The sequence below is a fragment of the Mandrillus leucophaeus genome, unplaced genomic scaffold, assembly GCF_000951045.1.
Source record: "Mandrillus leucophaeus isolate KB7577 unplaced genomic scaffold, Mleu.le_1.0 Scaffold271, whole genome shotgun sequence".
Taxonomy (NCBI): Eukaryota; Metazoa; Chordata; class Mammalia; order Primates; family Cercopithecidae; genus Mandrillus; species Mandrillus leucophaeus.
In genome coordinates this window covers 2,606,626-2,626,144 of record NW_012102821.1, presented here as the reverse complement: position 1 = coordinate 2,626,144, position 19,519 = coordinate 2,606,626, and the positions used below count along the sequence as shown (strand labels likewise).

At 41.1% G+C, this 19,519-nt stretch overlaps 1 protein-coding gene across 2 annotated transcripts in view; it reads right to left on the bottom strand.

Moving 5' to 3' along the window:
• The window catches only part of UXS1 (UDP-glucuronate decarboxylase 1), a 67,725-nt gene extending 48,635 nt beyond the window's left edge, over positions 1-19,090 (bottom strand). Inside the window, exons 1-5 of one of the 2 annotated variants that reach the window (XM_011984681.1) lie at positions 18,811-19,090; positions 18,660-18,687; positions 17,341-17,389; positions 16,257-16,300; positions 10,646-10,706 (exon numbers count right to left, since the gene is read on the bottom strand). In XM_011984681.1, the coding sequence (XP_011840071.1) occupies positions 10,646-10,706; positions 16,257-16,300; positions 17,341-17,389; positions 18,660-18,664 (159 nt within the window). In that variant the 5' untranslated portion in view covers positions 18,665-18,687; positions 18,811-19,090. Of the gene's footprint in view, positions 1-10,645; positions 10,707-16,256; positions 16,301-17,340; positions 17,390-18,659; positions 18,688-18,810 lie in introns of those variants that run through there. The other variant, XM_011984682.1, reaches the window with a different exon arrangement.
• Positions 19,091-19,519: the final 429 nt, after the last annotated feature.

Sequence of the window (19,519 nt, the reverse complement as noted above, 5' to 3'; positions counted from 1 at the left end):
CTTTTGGAGTTTAGACATAACTGACCAACGTTAATGTTAAAACAGAGATCATAAACAGGACCTAGGGTCGTGCCAGACAGGAGCTAAGTCACATCCCTCCAGGTCACTCTGACCCAGTGTATTGGTGAACAGACTTCCTTGTCACACCTTAGATTCCTTTCTGCTGACTCCAAAGTTTTACACAAAGATTTACGCCTTTAACCATTACAAAGTAAAAAATCTCTGAGCCAGCGAGGTCAAGGCTGCAGTGAGCGGCAATTGTGCCACTGCACTCCAGCCAGGGTGACAGAGAGAGACCCTGTCTCAAAATAAATAAATAAAATAAAATAAAATAAAATAAATTACATAATCTCCTAACCCACCTATACCTATGAGCTCCCACTTCAAAATAGCCTGTCTTTTTGGGCCAGACCAATGTAAAGCCCCTATATATTGATTTATACCTCCTTTAACTTCTGCCTCCCTAAAATGTATATACTGTAATCCGCCTGCCTCGGGCACACTTACTCAAGACTTCTTGGTTTTGTGTTTCCTGGGGCTGCAGTTACTCATACTGGCTCATAATAAACCTCTAAAATATTTTAGAGTTTGGTTTTTCAGTTAACAAGGCCAACCTCAAGAATAACCATCCCTTAACCACCACATAGATATTACATACGCTCTGATGAAATGTGAATCAAGTGGTTAAGACAGGATGGGTGAGACCAGGCATCCTCATGCTTGATAGCTTTCATTTGGCTTTACCAATAGCAACATTTTCCAAATCCTCTTTGCCTTCAAGATAAGAAACTGACACCCAGAGAAGTTATGTCTTTGACTAAAATCCTCAGAGATCACTAGCTGGGATAGACGAAAGCTACACTCTTTCTAATTACATGCTCTCTATTGCCTGTCAATTTGTCTGGTTTGTGTTTCATCTTAAGAGCTCCCACATTCTACTGCTATACCTGAACAATGACTATGAAAAAGGATTTTCCAGAAAAATAATTGAAATTCAAAGTTGACTCACCACTACAGCTTAACTCACAGGATGAGATTTCATTTTATCTTCATGTTACTGCATTTTTCCAAGTTTTCCATGATTTTTACAGTTAAAAATTTGCAACTTTTAAAAAGAAATTTAACCCCTTTTAATGTAACTGTTTCTCTATATGCAAATATTTCTGAAAACAAAATGTTCAGTGGCATTCTAACATCATTTCTGTGCCCAAAATACCTGGCAGACAGTTCTGAGATATCAGAGATGCAGCATATTAAACTATATGTGATCATCTCCAACATCTCACTAGTCTTAGTACTGACATAAAATTGTTGGAAGCACCTTGGCTTGACTAAAACGCATGGGAATTTTTTTTTTTTTCTGAAGTAATTTCCTTCTACCTAAAATAGTTAAGATTTATATAACATAGCTGGATGGTTATGCAATTTTTTATCCTAATCAATGTTAGCCCACTAGGCAAGTGTTTCAAATAGAAACAAATTTGGTGAAAGCTTAGCACTTACAAAGCTCTATCAGGAACACTAATCACCAAACCCAAGGATACTCTTTGAGTAACAAGGAGCTAATACCCAAAAGAGAATAGGAGAAAAGAAGTAAGACCTCTTACAATGAGATGGATTAGAACTTACACGGCTTTGCATGGCTTTCTAATATAGGGGTTTGTCTCAGTGTGCTTTCTGGCTCGCTCTTGTGGGTGCCAATAGGCAGCTAAAATGGTGTAGCTCAAGGTCAGCATTCAAACTCGTGATGCTTAGCAAATTAGCAAAAAATCAAAAAATGCATTTCAAAGCAAGCCTTCTCTTTCTGTTGAAGCTGTTCTAAGGCTTACCAATTTGCTGAAAAGGCTTCAAGTTATAGCAACAATATACCAGACTCATAGGCCAAATGACTCGGAAATGTGCCTAACCTATGAAATGGCAGGTGAGGGGGAAAAAACTAAGTCTGTTTGCTGTGGTGATGTGTAAAGCAAAATAAATTCTACAATACTCAGCATCGACAGAAGATCATTGCACGTGTACATAATAAAATTCATGGCAAGATTTTGCAGCATTCATGTATCAGTGCCGCTGTGCTTTTAATGTGTCCACCAAAAGCAGGTTTTGGTAATTTAATCCCCAGTGTAACAGTGTTTAGGCCATGAGGTGAAGTAAATGGATTAATGCCATTATCAGAGGAGTGAGTTTGTTATCGTGGAAGTGTGTTCCGCATAGAAGCATGAGTTAAGTCCCTTTGGTCTCTCTCTTGCCCTCTCTTTACCCATCCACTATGTGATGACATAGCAAGAAGACCCTCACCAGATCACAACCCCTTGTTCTTGGACTCCCCAGCCTCCAGAACCATGAGCCAATAAATTTCTGTTATAAATTACCCAGTCTTAGGTACTCTGTCATAGCAGCACAAAAAGGATTAGGACAGAAAATGGGTACCAGGGAAGTGGGATGGTTGCTTATGCAAACACCTGAAAATGTGGAAAAAGCTTGGGAACTAGGTAATGAGTAGAGGCTGGAAGAATCTGGAGGTGCATGGTAGAAAAAGCCTAGACTTCTGTGAGTGGAGGGTTAAAGAGACAGTGGTGAGGGCTCAGAAGAGAAGAGCCATGGGGGAAGTCTGGAACTTCTTAGAGATTACTTGTAATATGGTTGTGATCAGAACAGCTGGAAATATGGACAGTGAAGGCCATTCTGATGAGGTCTCAGATGGAAATGATGAACGTATCACTGGAAACTGGAGTAAAGGCTATCCTTGTTACAAAGTGGCAAAGAACTTGGCTGAAATGTGTCTGTGTCCTCTGGCTTTATGAAGGCAAAATTTACAAGCCATGAGCTAGGATATCTGGTGGAAGAAATTTCTGGCAAAATATTAAAAGAATTGCATGACTTCTTTTAACTACACAGAGTAAAATAAAAAATGGTTTAAAGACAGATTGTATAACTAAAAGGGAAAGAGAACAAAAAAATTTTTTTTTAATCCCCAGCTTTGCCATATAAAGAATGAAAAAGTGTGGGAGAGTGCAGACAACTGACTCTTTGATACACAGATTAGCATGGCTAGAAGGAAGCCAGGTTCTGTCCGTTAACACAACGGGAGAACGACCCTGAAGGCATTTCAGAAATCCTCCAGGTAGGTTGGCACCTTGAGGCCACCGTTTCCAGAGAGGTGCTCAAGGTCAGCATTCATTGCCCTGTGCTGCCACAAGTCTCTGCTCCCCTTAACACTCCTCAACCAGCACAGCTGTGGCTCCTGCCAGTCCAGGCACAGCTCAAGCTACCACTTTGGAAGATACAGGCTGTAAACGGTGGCGGTGTCCATGTGGTGCTCTAATTCTGCAAGTGTGCAGAATGCAAGAGCCATGAGAACATGGCTTCTTCCATCTAGATTTCAAAGGATGTCACAAATAGCCTGGGGCGGGGTGGGAGGTGGTGGGGGGCCGGGGCGGGGGTAGGCAGAGACTCACTGCAGTAATACAGCTGCCACCAAGACTCCAGAACTGTGAAGCCACCAGCATGTAACACCAGCCTGAGGAAGTTACAGGCACAGAACTCCAACTCATGAGAGCTGCCAGGTGGACTGAGACCAACAAAGCCACAGGACTGGGGCTCCCAGAGGCCTTGGAGGTCCAACCCCTACCCCAGTGTACCCAGGACTCAGGCCATGGAGTCAAGAAAGATGATCCGGAGCATTACGATTTGCTCTTGTTTGCCCTGTTGGGTTTTGGATTTACTTGGGACCAGTTACCCTGTTCTTTCCTATTTTTCTCTTTTGGAATGGGCATGTTTACCCCATGCCTGTTCCACCATTGTATTTTACAAGTAGATAACTTGTTTTGATTTCACAGGCTCACAGTTAAAGGGGAATTTGCCTTCGGATGAATCATGCCTTGAATTTTACCCAAATGATGTTTAGATGAGACTCTGGACTTTCGAATTGGTGCTGGAACAAGTTAAAATGCTGGGCTACTGGGATGAAATAAATACGTTTTGCATGTGAAAAGGACATAAATTCTAGAGACCACAGCCAGAATGCTATGGGTTTGAAAGTGTACCCCCAAAAGCATGCACTGGAAACTTAATTCCCAATGCAACAGTATTGGGAGGTGAGAACTAATGAGAAGTTATTAGGTTATGAGGGCCCCACCCTCATGAATGAATTTATGTCACTATCGTGGCAGTGGGTTCTGTGTAAAAGGATGAGTTGGGTCCTCTTTGTCTCTCTCACCCACTCTCTGCCCTTCTGCCACGGGATGATGCAGCAAGAACACCCCTTGATATTGGACTTGCCAGCCTCCAAACCATAAGCCAACACATTTCTACTTATAAATTACCCAGTCTGTGGTAACCTGTTACAGCGGCACAAAACAAACTAAGAAGAGTAGACTACCAGATTTGTGATCAGTCTGACAACACGGCAACAAAACATTAGAAAAATTAACTTGTCTATGCTACTTGAGACACTAATGTATTTCCAAATTCATGCTCAAATGCATATGCCTTTTTGAGGCAATAGAAATAACCTCAAAAGAGGGACATACAAGTATTAACAGACTTCAGAGTCTGCTCACAGCCAGTTATGTAAGCCATCTCAAAAAGGTAAGAGACTTTATGTAACTTCCAGAAGAATAGAGAGATTATATGGGGCAATAGTCTAATATCAATTCAGGAGTGACAATAATATTTTAGGGATGCAAAGTCCTACAGCCTAGGTGATGGGTAAAAGAACAAACCAACCTGTGTACTAGTCATTTCAACATCAAGGTCATATATAAATCATTTCTTGTAGAATTGCAGTGTAAAGTGCTCCACAGACCTGTTCCCCAAGGAAACAACCATAAATGGTCCAAATTATTTTTTTAAATAACCAGTAAAAGTCTCTGGAAATTGTGCTAAGCATGTACAGCAAATGAAGTAACATGTATTCAAGAAAATATAAAATTCACTTTGGGAGGCTGAGGTGGGCAGATAGCCTGAGGTCAGGAGTTCAAGATCAGCCTGGACAACATGGTGAAACCTCATCTCTACTAAAAATACAAAAATGAGCTGGGCGTGGTGGAGCACACCTGTAATCCCAGTTACTTGGGAGGTTGAGACAGGAGAATCACTTGAAATCAGGAGGCGGAGGTTGCAGTGACCCGAGATTGTGCCACTGCACTCCAGCCTGGGTGATGAAGTGAGATTCCACCTCAAAAAAAAAAAAAAAAGAAAAAGAAAAAAAGAAAAAAGAAAGAAAGAAAATATAAAATTAAGTAAGAACAGCAAGAGTACGCAACACTTGAGTCCATCCCCACAGTTTAGAGTGGGGAATGTGCTGGGTGTGGCCAAGAAAATGAGAATCCCACTCAAAAGATATGGTATCTCACTAGGAAGGGCCACTTGGCAGTACATCCCAGACAGGGCTGAGAATAATAGGATTCCAGTCACGGCTGCCCCAACTTACTTAGAAGGGAGAAGTTCCATGCCAAGAGGGGCAAGGATAAAAAATCAGTGGTTATAGCACCCTGATTATAAAACAGAGATGTTGCTTCCACCCCAGCTTCAGGGCAGTGGTTCAGAGGTTTTCCTGGGGGACAGAGGTACTGAAAACAGTGCACTCAAAAGCTCTCCCTAAAGGAAGCTGACTTTATTTCAAAAGGAAAGTGGAGAAGTTCAAGCATAAGGGTGCTCTCAAGAACAACGGAGATGCAGATGGTAAGCAATACATAGAAGGCAGTAGATCCATGAGAATAAAAAGCTAAATCCAAGGCCAGCTTATTTAACAGAAAGAACCAGGCAGAGGACACTTAAGAAACCTCAAAGACTGGTCTCAAAATCTACCCCTGCCAAGGGGACAGAATTTAACTGAATCAGGCTGAAGAGCAATTTAAAACACACAGCCTTGTTGAAAAATAAAGCAATTAGCTAGCAACCCTGGCAGCCTAACAGCTGGGTGAGATACTGCACAGGCTTAATAGAGAAATCAGGGAAAGAGACTGTCAACATGAGCCTGCTAGAGCCACCATCATCCCAGGGGGTGTGGCCAAGGCTACATCCTCCAAGGATCAACAGTTAAAGCTTCACACTGGAGTGGCAGGGAGGGAATAGGGAACACTTCACTAAAGTAGACCTGACAAGTCACTAAACAAAAAAACAAGTAAATAAAATAAAACAAGTTGGGGAAGGCAGGGGTTGGGATGAGGGCACAGTATCTAGCAGTGCTACATTACAATATACTACCTAAAATGCCCAGTTTTCTACATCAAATTACAAGACATGTGAAGAAACAGAAATGGGTGACCCACAAACAGGAAAAAAAAAAAAAATCAATAAAAACTGTCTGTATGAAGTCCCCAGAGTTGGATATAACAAAGACACCAAAGCAACCACCATAAATATTAGGTTGGTGCAAAAGTAATTGCAGTTTTTGCCATTACAAGTAATGGCAAGTGTTCAAAGAACGAAAGGAAACCATACTTAAAGAAGTACATAGATAATAAAGACAGATTACAAAATAGAAACAAATTGAATTCTGGAGTTGAAAAATACCACAATTGAAACTAAAAATTCAACAGAGGGATTCAACAGTCGATTGGAACTAGGCTAAAGAATCAGCAAACTTGGATTGAAAGGGCTTATGCAACCCCAAGATCAGAGGAAATACAGGAAACTACACAGAGCCTCAGACAAATACAGAACACCAGTAAGTGCGTCGACATGCATGCTGCACTGGGAGTATCAGAAAAGAGAAAGGAATACAAAATGTATTCAAAGAAATAATGGCTGAAAACTCCCCAAAATTGATGATCATATGAATGTACATATTCAAGAAGTTCAATGAACTGCAATTAGGATGAGCACAAACAAAAATAGATGCACACAGATACATCGTTCTAGAAATCCCACAAACCAAAGACAGACAAGATAATATTTTGAAAATAGCTGTACTAGGTTGGATACTGTCCTACAAAGTTAATGTCTGTCCCACAGCTTCAGAATGTGACTTTATTTGAAAATAAAGCCCCTGTAGATGTATTTAGTTAAGAAAAGGTTTTACCGGATTAGGGTGGGACCTTAATCCAATACTAGAGGCAAGCAAGGACCCACGTGCTGCTGGAGGCAGAGACTACAGTGATGTCTCTACAAGCCAAAGAACACCAAGGATTTCTGGCAATAAGAGAAGCTGGGAGAAAAGCATGGGGAAAATTCCCCTCAGAGCCTTCAGAGGGACATAGGCGTGGCCCTGCTGACATCTTGATTTCAGACTTTTATCTTCTAGAACTGCGAAGGATTAAATTTCTGTTGTTTTAAACCACTCAGATGGTGGTAACTGTTACACAAATCCTAGGAAATTCATACAGCAGAAAAAGAAAAATGACTTGTCACATATAAGGGAACCCCAATATGATTAACAGCTGGTTCATTACAACAAACAATGGAGAAAGCAGTGGATGGCATACGTATTACTTCATTTTGTGCTGTCATAAAGGAATGCCTGAAGGTGGGTGATTTACAAAGCAAAGAGGTTTATTTGGCACACGGTCCTGCAGGCTGTACATGAAGCATGGCTCCAGCATCTGCTTCTGGTGATGGCTTTGGAGAGCTTTCAATCCTAGTAGAAGGCTAAGGGGAAGCAGGCATGTCACATGGCAAGAGAGGGAGGAGAAGGGGGTCCCATACTCTTTTTTAACAATCAGATCTCGTGTGAACTCATTACAGTGGGGTGTGCACCAAGCCATTCATGAAGAATCTGTCCCCATGACCCAAATAATTCCCACTAGGCCCCACCTCCAACACTGGAGATCAAATTTCAACATGGGATTGGGAGGCTGAAACAAATATCCAAATTCTACCAACATATTTAAAGTGTAAAAATAAACTGGCAGTCAATAATCTTATATACAACCAAAAATAACTTTCAAAAATAAGACATCCCTAGATAAACAAAAAATGAGAGAGCTCATTGCTAGCAGACCGACCACACAAGAAATACTAAAGGATGTTCTTCAGGCTGAAAGCAAGTGACCCCAGATAGTAACTGGATTCCACAGGGAAAGAGAAGGGAAAGGTACCAAATAGGAAATTAGTTAATTATAAGGGATTCACTCAGTGACTCACCTAGAGCAACTTCTAGTCCTGCAAGCTCCATTTGTGGTAAGTGGCCTATACAGATGAACACAAACACTTATCTTTGTTAAAACTACCTACAGTATTCAGTATAGCAACATGCTGTACAGATTTGCAGCCTAGGAGCAATAGGTCATACCACGTAGCCTAAGTGTGTAGCAGGCTGTACCATCTGGGTTTGTGTAAGTCCACTCTGTGATGCTCACAGAACAACAACAAAAACACCTAGCAATGCATTTCTCAGAACGTATCCCCATTGTTAAGTGATGCTTGACTGTACATTTATGGTAAAATGATTTTCAACAAGGGTGCCAGGAAAATTCACTGGGCAATAAATAGTCTTTTCAATAAATTGTGCTGGACAACTGGACAGCCATATGCAAAAGAATGATGATGTAATACCCTATTCAAAAGCTACCTCAAAATAGATCACAGACCTAAACTTAATAACAAAATCTATGAAACTCTTAGGAAAAAAACACAGTAAATCTTTGTGTCCTTAGTTTAGGCAATGATTTCTTAAATAAGACACACCCAAGTGCAAGCAGCAAAAGAGAAAAAAACAGACTTCATCTTTAAAACATTTATGCTTCAAAGAACACCATCAAGAAAGTAAAAAGACAACCCACAGAATGAGAAAAAATATTTGCAAATAATATACCTGATAAGAAACTTGAATCAAGAATATATAAAGAACTCAACTCAATAATGAAAAATAACCCAATTAAAGAATAGGGTAAGTATTTAATAGAAATTTCTCCAAAGACGACATAGAAATGACCAATAAGCACACAAAAAGATGCTCAACACCATAAGCTATCACAGAAATGCAAATTCAAACCACAAAAAGATATCACTTCACACCCAGTAGAAAGGCTACAATCAAAAAGACAATAAGAAGTGGTGTTGAGGATGTGGAGACAATAAGAAGGTGTGTTGAGGATATACTGCTGGTGGAAATGTACAATGGTGCAGCTGCTCTGGTAAACAGCAGTTCCTCGAAAGGTTCAACAGAGTCACCCTATGACACATATAACAAATGTACAGTCATCCCTCAGTATCCACAGGGAATTGGTTCCAGGACCACACCCCACCCCCATACCTAAATGAAAAGATGCTCAAGTTCCACATATGAAATAGTGTAGTATTTGCATGTAACCCACACACATCCTCCTGTATACTTTAAATCATCTCTAGATAATTATAATACCTAATACAACGTAAATGTTACGTAAAAATGTTATACTGTATTGTTTAAGGAATAATAAAAAAAGTCTGCACATATTCAGTACAGACATAACCACTGTGGGCCTAACTACATTTTCAATTCATGGTTAGCTGAATCCATAGATATGGAGGTCCTACTGTATAAATAAAATGTGGTATATTCACATAATGGATTATTTGGTAACAAAAATATATTAACTACTGATACAAGCTACCACATGAACGAAACCTGAAAACACGCTAAGTGAGAAAAGCTAGTCACAAAAGGCAAACATTGCATTATCCCATCTATATAAAATACTCAGAATTGGCAAATCTACATGGACAGAAAACAGATTAATGGTTGCCTAGGCATTGGGGTGTGGAAGGCCTTAGGGGAAAATGGAGAGTGACAGCTAAGGGTATAGGCTTTCCTTAGGGGGTTCTAAAATTGGATGTGGTAATGGTTGTACAACTCTGTGAATACATTACAAACTACTGAATTATACATTTTAAGGGGGAATTGTATGGTATGTGAATCATATCTCAACAAATCTGTTACTTTAAAAAAATGCAACATGCAATATTTTTGGACATAATTTGTTACCCAATAGTTAAAAGGGTTTCTTTCATTGGTGAGTTTATACTGATGTTTAACAAGAGTACTATTAGCCAAGGAAGCCTCCAGGGTATTCATCAAAGTGGTCTGTGAACCAGAAAAGGTTAAAAACCACAGCTCCCAAGTTTCATACTTCCTCAAAAAGATAAACACAGGGTTTCCACACAATCCAGTAATCCCACTCCTAAGTATATCTAAAAGAACTGAAAATCCTACGTCCACACAAAAACTTACACACATGCATTCACAGCAGCATTATTCACAATAGCCCCAGGTGGAAACAACTCCAAATACCTATCAGTTGAGAAACAGGGAAACAGTATGTGGTACATCCATACAATAGAGTATTGTTCAGCCATGAAAAGGCATGAAGAGTACGCTTCATGCTAGAGCTGAGCCTTGAAGACAGACCAAATATCACATTATTTCATTTGGATGAAATGTTCAAAAAAGGCAGATTCATAGAGATAGAGAGTAGTTTTAGTGGTTTCCCAGAACTGGCGGGAGGGGGCTGGGAAATGGAAGTGATTGCTAATGGGTACAGGACTTCTTTTTGGGGTGATGAAAATACTGTGGAATCAAAATGCGGTGCTAAGTCTGTGGACATACTATAAGCCACTGAATTGTATCTTTGAGAAGCGTGAATTCTATGATATGTGAATTATCTCTCAATGAAAAAAGAAAGTTTCTTAATATTACAAACACTAATCAGGTGTGCAAACTTACCAAAATTCTTTTCCGATCCTTTTCCGATAAAAACTTTACTGGTGGGTATTTCTGGGTAAAGCTGTATAACATAAAGAGATTCAAAAGGAAAAAGTCAAACATCCCATTTGAATATTTTCTCTGTCTATCATCAAAGCATGTGTCAGGTTTTGGGACTGTTATTGTTTGCTCCTTCTCCCTACTCTTGAATGAGTACTGGAGAAACCAAGGAGTCACTAGTTAACTTGAGGTCAAGAGCTATCTAACCTGCTCCTTGTTTAGGATCAAGCTAAGGACATGACTTGAGATTCTACCTCTGAGAAGCGAAAGCTTAAGGAACTACAGGCTTCCAGCAGCTGCTAAAGCAGGGCAGGCACTACCTCTACTAGTCCAGACAAAACCACACCATAAGGAAGATGGACGTGAAACTGCCTTTGCAAAATTGTAATGAAAGAAATCTAATGACTGGCTCCATCTTGCTTTTAATCTCACAGGCTAAATTTTTGTTTTTGTTGTTTTTGCTTATTTTAGTGCAGAGGCCAAGATAACTAGGAGAGGAATTTATAGTAAAATGTTGAGGCAAGGAAAACTGACCCTCCTCGTTTCGAGATTGAAGCCACATTCCTAAGCTGAGGTTAGCGTTATGGTAGGGTCTGAACTTTGCTAAAGAATAAGCATAAACATTGACCTGCCATTGCTTAGCTTAGCTTGTTTATCTGTATATTGCTTACTGCCCCAGAGTCACTCAAACAGAGGTTGCAAGATTTGTAACTTCTCCAATAACCTCTACAGATAATATCACTACTGTGAATCCTAAATAAATGGTATTTGAGGTATCTTTCAGATTTAGCATTTTGGCATACAGACGAAGAGATGTCACCTGGTCCTGAGACTCTGCTTCCACGAACTGATTCAGCTGCGTGAAGACAGTTTCGACACCCTCATGATTTCACATCCAGCCAATCAATTGTTTCAGCTCCCCAGACCCCGCCCACCAAACTACCCTTAAAAACCCTCCGAGTTCTCAGAGGCAGATCTGAGAAACCGCTCCCATTCTCACAGGTGGCTGGCCCTGCAATTGAACTCTTTCTTGGCTGTAACACCTGTTGTTCTCAGTGCCTTGGTTTTCTCAGGGCAGTGGGCAAGAAGAACCCACCGGGCTATAACCATGGCATTCTCTAGGTACTGTACCACCAGGGCCCAGGTGGAAGAAAGCAGCTTCGTGAAGTCACAGGCCCAACGCACGAGGACTGCCCCACAAGAGTGAGAAAAGGTATTAATGAAACTTTGTCTCCTGCTCCAGGAATTTTCAGTCATGGCATCCTCTTTCTGACCAGCATCCCTGGTAAAACAATGGAGCATCAGCATCTTCTGTCACTGTGGGTCTGCTCTGACTCCGTCTTAAATCTCACTTATCTTTTGATGCCCTCTTGCTGCCCTAAGGTGCCATGGGTCCCCAGCCCACACTGATGTACCAGGAGCAGGGCAGTGTGATGAGAATATAAAACATCCAGTGAGAGGTAATAAACACAGAGCCGAAACAGTCATTTTTAAAGTGATTCAGTTAGGAACAAAAGTGCTTTAAATAAAATCTGAGACATCAGCTTTATGGTCATTACACTAATTGGAGAGGCTGGGCCAGGTCCATCCCTGCCCTGTCCCCAGCACAGACACAGCAATACAGGATACAGAATACACTTCCTTAATGGTCGCTGAACTGAAGGGAATATGAAGGGTCATTAGACAGAAGTCCCTGAAGCAGGGGTTTCTCATCTCCAGAAAGCCAGGAGCATGCTTAAATGGGAGTCAAAGGGCTATTACAATGCAGACGAATTCCCCCATTAAGAACTTCCAGAGTCTCAAAAGCTCAAGTCCCCCTTGCAGACTACAAAAGCAGATGGGAGAGTCTGAGGGCACAGGTGGGAACCCCAGGGTTCCCCTTGTGAGCTCGCCGAGGGTCTTTAGTACTTGCCGCCCACAGGAAGGGCCTTGGGAATGTTATCCACGCAGCTGGGGAGCAGGTGCAAGTTCTGCCTTCAGTCAGGAGCGATGCTGTTAGACTGGCGGGAGCAGCACACATGTCTTGTTTGCCAAGTAACACTTCTTGTCATTCCGTCTCTTCCCTCACCAACTCAGCTGGGGGACGGCACTGTAAATCTCAGAGTTATCTGTGTGCGCCTCTCACACCGCTCCAATTGTCCTCATTTCTCTGAGCTCACGACATCCAGGTCTTCAGCCTCAATCCCTGAGCGGCACACCCAGCGCCGCGGCACAGCTGAGACCCTCCTTCCTTCCCACGACTGCTCACAAGCACCGCGGCTCCTCCGGACTGTGTTGTGAAAATGCTGGTGCCGTCTCTGACTCGTAACTTCCCCTCACTCACCTTCAGGGCTCCTTCTCTACTGTGTATATGATTTTAGAGTCAGGACCGCGCGGGAATGGGAGTATAGCTACATACGGGAAAACGAGGTGCAGGAGAGAAACCAATTCAGTGAGGAGCGGAGGCGCAGGACTGTGGAGTGTGCATCCGGGGCCACGGAAACAAATGTTAATCCAAGCTGTCAGCTTAGAATAGTCCCTATCTGAAAGCTTAAAATGAAATGTGGTGTGCTACTTATACCAAGAGGAAACGGCCAAACCGTTTTATTACAGGAAATGTACTTCAAAGAAATGAACTGAAGCAAAGGCATGGTTGCCTGACACACGCAGTGACAGGCGTAAGATGGACTAAAAAATACTTCAAATGCAGTGTGCTGACACCTTTAATTTAAAAGACGAAAAATAGTTGAGTTTCTTGCTTTGTTTCTCTTCAATACGTAGCAGCCGAGTTTTAGATTTCATATGTATATGCTCAAGTAATTAAACTTTTAAAAAACTATCTTATACTCCTCACTTCTTCCTGTGAGAAGCCACACATACAAAGCTGAAAGTAACAGGAAGGGGAGGGTGCCTGTGGGGTCCTCCTCAGTATGCATGTCATTCTGTTTTCCTCCTTGCAGTAATGGGTGACGGAGCACAGTGACCGACAGAGTGCAGTGACCATGTGGATGCTGCTGGCTGGGCCACACGCTGAGCCAGCTGCCTGGTGCTCCCAAGCACCTGCTGGACTGACCCAGGGCTGGGCAGGGGCACAAGACCTTTTTTTTCTTTTTTTGAGACAAGGTCTCACACTCCATCGCCCCAGATGGAGTATAGCGGCATCATCACAGCCCACTGCAGCCTTGTATTTTTTGTAGAGATGAGGTGTCATTATGTTGTCCAGGGGGGCTCGAACTCCTGGGCTCCAGCCACCGGCCTGCCGAGGCTTCCAAAGTGCTGGTATTACACCGTGCCTGGCCCACAAGGCTTCTTAAAGACCTGTAGCAGGTGAAAATCCTACCCAGTGTACTGGCTCATCCTCTTATTTGGGAACTTTCCATTAAGCACCGTTCTACACTAGGCACTAGGGGTTAAGCAGCGAAATGTGGCAGAGGCATGAGGCCTGCATTCCTCAGCGAGAGAGAAACCAGCAAGCAGAGGCAGAATGAGGGATGAACTAGGTAACAAATCTTTTCTTACAGTCCTAAATGAACACTTTACTAATTATTAATGTTTTATGCCATTCGAGATAAAACTTACTGTTTAGCCAGTAAGTAGTATTCTTACTTAGAATTTAAATGATCATCATTTGCCATCTATTCAAAGAACATTTAAAGATACAGAGTTAAAATTAAACAAATGGCATATAATCAAAGTATTAAGCAATGGGAGTGTGATAAAAGAGAAAAAGCCCACATACAATCCATTTACTCAGGATTCTAGAATGACACTGTCTTCTTTCTTTCCCTGTATAAATATAACCTGTAACTTCCAAAAATATCTTTCATTCTTGGGGGCCACTTTGCTCAAAGTGACAAGCACATCAAGTAAACCTACTTCCAGTCACATTCTTATCTTGTCAGTGTCGAGATGGTAGTTTGATCATCTTTATCACACACTTAGGAAAAGTAAAGCTAGACGGAGTTCCATCAATTTCTATCGTCACGCTTTTTTAGCCAGGCCTGCACTTGACCTTCTGACACAGTAACGCAGGCATGTGGATCACCTGACTTGCTGATCAACCTGAAGGACAGAACCATTCCAGAATGAATCACCTGCAAGCAGCCCCAGAGGCAAATGTTTGCCCTCTGCCCCTATTTTCAAGGTGGTCTCACAGGTTGACAAGAATAAAGTGTTAGTAAATTCTTAGGATCAAATTCTTATTTGTGCTTCTCTGTCCAGTTTAAAAGCACACACTCAAAAAAACATCACAAAAGTATCAAAGAGATTGTGTAATCCTCACATGTTGAGAGCTCTTGTTCGTAAGCTATTGCCTTAGGGAAGTTATCCAATTGAGACATTTTTCTTTTCATAAATGAATACTATCATCTAAAGAAAATAATCACTGGTCGACAAGTTTGGTTTTTTTTGACCAATATATAAAACGTGTGTTGGGTTATTTCTTACCGTTCCAATTTTTCTAAAAAAAAAAAAGCTTCCAATTAAAATCTCTCAATTCTGCTGTCTTATCAAAGGCAGATTTTCTGGCTCCCATCCAAGGAAATATTACAAGCTGTATAACTGAAGCACAAAATCACAGCAAAAAAAAATTCAAAGCACAAGTAGCAACCTTATATTACTAAGGGAATCTGTTAAAAATTACTGACAACTTTTGTTCTGATAAGTGCTGAAATTAACAGTTTGCTTGACTGCTCAGTTGAGGATAAGAAGAAAGTGAATGACACATTTTGTTTAATGATGCTTTTCCAATCGTATTTCCCTTTGATCATTTAATGAAAATCAAAGAAAAACTGCTCTTCATTTCTTCATTTTTGTTCTGGACTTGATAAAAGGCTTATCCAATGCTGACACACATCATCCAAACTCATCCCAAGAAAGGGGAAAAAAATCACATCAACTTTAATACATGCTGTCATTTTTCTTTTTAAAATTTCTAAAGACTCAACTGCTACTCCAGACAATGTTTTCCGAATACAGTACGTGCAAGAGGAAAGTCCCAGAGCCTGAGGCTCAGCGGCCTTGGGAGTGCCTGAGAGAGAACCTGAGGGCGATAGTGTCCCAAAGGGTGAAGAGAGGTTCTCTCTGGAATCTGACTCAAATAAATGTTTCTATCATATTCCATTCATTCTTCCTCCCACTTCACTGGACTAAATTCTGGAAACCTCATCAACTTTGGTGACAAAAGCAGCTAAATGACTACACATGACACACCACAGGCTCCACATTCTTATTTTGTGGTGTTTGCATATGGTACTATGTTTTAGGCCCAGAGGATTGTCCTCCTGTTTCGGAATTCCAGCCAACTGATCAATATATGCAGAAGTTAAAGGAAAATGTGAGGCCTGGCCTCAACTTCTATCTAATAAATTTGCAGAAATTCAGACATTCAGAGTTTGAACAAGGAAGATCTTAACACATCTAGATTGACTCTTCTCCCAATGTTCTATCTGGGTATTACACTCAAAGCGGGGGAAATGCATATGTAGACATTTATTTAGGTTGGTAGAGTTTGGAGAAAACAAACTGAGAATTAATTACTCAATTGAGACAAACTTATTTTAACTATTGACCTTAAGACAAAAAGTACACATACCTTTTTTCTAAATCTCTGATTTTCTCTCTTAGTGGTTCAACCATCTAGAACAATAACAAAAATCACTTTTAAAGCAAAAACACAGTTCTCAACTCCTTTCACCCCATTCTGATGTCTCAGATAAGGCAAAACAGGTTTTAATTTCTTCTACAAATTAACTTCCGGTTTGAAAGTACGATACACCACTTGCATCACAATGCTAGAATTGAACAGGTAAACTGTCGATTTGAACTCTTACTCCATAAACGCCTCAGTTTCTGAGACAATTAATGTATTTGCTCACCCATCTTACTAGGAAGAATGTAAAAGGTGTTTCAGGTTCATAAAAACAGATCAACACTATCCATCTCTTTTTAGGAAGAATCCCCTAAGCATGGCCCACAAAAGCTTAACATCTTGTTTCTGCAATTACTGTGTATATTCATGTTACCAGCTGCAGCACATAGTTGCAGGCTGTGAGTCAACCCACATCCACGTCTGTAGACACTGTGGACTCAGGAAAAAGACAGCAACCCAAGAGCTTCCCAGGACTCCCTTATTTGGCTTCAGATACAAAGTAAGTAACCCCCCATCCTCTCCCCCACAGTCCATGTTACAGTGGTCTGGCTGTATCTATATGTATTTAAATAGGAAGTGCATAACCAAGCATAGGTGCTAGCCTTCAGCTGGGTGGGTGTGCGACATCTCCATCTGTGCATGTGGACGTTCTTTACATTGGTTGGCCTAGCACCCGATTGGTGGCCATTTTTCTCTTCAGCATCTGTGCCAGTGAGAGGATGTTGGTACTCATCTCTATCTCCCAAAGGCAATCACTTCCCTTTCTCTAAAAGACGCTTTCCTGAAAAGTCATGTAAAAGTCTAAATCCATTTTGCCTTTGAGGTAGAACTTGTTTTAATAAGTCAAAAATGGACCAACAGTAACAAATTGCATGTCCTCTTAAATAAGGGAGTAATTTTTTGAGACATGGTTTCAGAATCACAGAACAGCATCAAGCTGCCACAATAAGAATGACAGCACGAGCAAAGGAAGCAAAATTGACAAGCGCACAGACAAAATAGATACAAAAATAGAAAAGAGACTAACCTCTTCAATCTTGCTTTCAATTTTTAGTTCACCGTTTTCCTGGATAGACCTGTTGAGTAGAAAGCTATAAAACTGAGATCAACGGAAAGGCTTTGTGACTTCAAGACTGTTTCTGAATAAATTACCCTAACATAACCCAAAGGATGCAGACCACCTCTGTCTCCTGCTCAACTATCAGTCACATGTACAATTCCCTCCAGAAGGGATGCACTAGAGGAAAAGAAGACAACCAAAGGGAGGGAATCCCCTTAAATCCATCTATGAACATGCTCAGTATTACCTAATGGATTATTTCCACTAAACTAATCTCACTGCTATGCTACATCCAACACAGGATTTTAAATTAGAAGCAGGAAGTGTGTCTGTAGGAGTGTATGTTTGTGCCTGCTGGGCTTTCCTGGGGATTTCACGCAAAAATGGAGTCTTTTAAGTAAAACCACAGAGCTCCTTTAAATGGGATCTGAGCACCCCACCTAGTCATACACAGCAGCCTTTGTCAGGAGACACACACATGCCCTGGTGGTAGGAATCAAATCGACACTGTCCCACTCATCTTGCAAAACCCAACTCCACATGAAAAGTCTCCTCAGGGCATAGTAACCTTTTACCCTGGTAGACATGTGAAGCCGCATTACATTACAATACCAACCTAATCATCACAACAGTGATTCTCACAACATAACCAAGGGGAGCAAATTTTCCTTTATATGGAAAACTATTAACAGTACCAAATTTGTTTTTTACAATAAATGCTTATTTCTTTCTGCTGATTTTTTTTAAAGGCTATTTTTTCAATTTGGTAAAGAGATAACACAAGGGTTTTATTTTTACAAGAGTGCCTCCTGCCCTGTGAAGCACACACGATGCATACAGGCCTAACGCTGGACTAAATAGGTGGTCTCTGCATCGATATCCACTAACTGGCCCCCTGGGGTCCCGGGCCGGCCATGGCTTCCCGAAGACAGCTCCCTTCTCAAAAGGCTTTGCAAAAGCCCCTCAGTGTTCTTGCTCAAGCCACCCAGAGATACAATTTACATAAGCTAGGGGTCAACCCTTTATTATCTACATCAGGAGGGAAGGGAGGGGTGGCTGACCATTGCTTTACTTGTGGGCTTTACTTGGTAATTGTTAAAATCAGCTGCATTCCTTGAGAATACTGACAGGAGAAAAGAAACACCTCAGATATGTGAATAGTAAGAACCCAGTTTTGTTTTTAAAATATACCTTTAATTAAACCATGATATTCATGGTATATATGTCCCAACTGAAATGTGTCTATAAAATCCAACCACAGTACCCAAGTAATTAAAAACAATTACCTCATATTAACGAAGTTGCCCCAAACAGCTGTAAGAGAAAGAAAAAAAAGAAGTCAATGTTTAAGTCCACAACTTTCAGGGATTCCAATGGATGGAATCTTAAATTTTAACCAATATTTTAAATTTTACAAAGAAAATTAACTTATGTCACGAAGACAACCAAATGCACACTTTGTTTTCAGAACAATTAAATCTTACTACAAAATAAGTAAAAACAGGACCGGTAGGTTTTATTCAGGCCAAGTTTCAGAACTGCAACCCAAGAACATTGATTCAAGTTGCCCTGAATACATGCTCCCATCAGCAGCAGTCACAAGTGGGCTTTTAAAGGAAGAGGCAGTTTCTAAGTTAACAAGAATTTACATTAAAATAACATAAGCTACTGATTGGCTATACATTGTTTTTTGTATCAAAATTTCCAGGAAAAAGATAATTGGGTGAGGCAGCTGGGCAGAAACAAAATGTGTTTGAAGAACTGGCCGTGGGCATGACAGGGCCTGACTTTAGTCCCATGCTCACGTCGCTGTGGCCTGATAAATTCTGCATACCTCACATGGCTCATACTGCTCTGCGCTGTTTTTCTTTTCTATCTATCCGCGTGGTTTTGGAATACCTCTTTTGGGGTCTGGAGTTGGAGAGTGCATGTGAAGCTTTTTTTTCTTTTTTTCCCAAGTGACAGATCTGCCTATATTACCCAGTCTAGTCTCTAGCGATCCTCCCGCCTCAGCCTCCTGAGTAAGTGGGAATGCAGGCATGCGCCACCACACCTAGCTAAGGATGCATGTGTTTTGATAAACAGTATGTTCTCAACCTTCGTTTGAGGAAGAGCTAGTCACAAAAATCAAATAATCACATGTCTG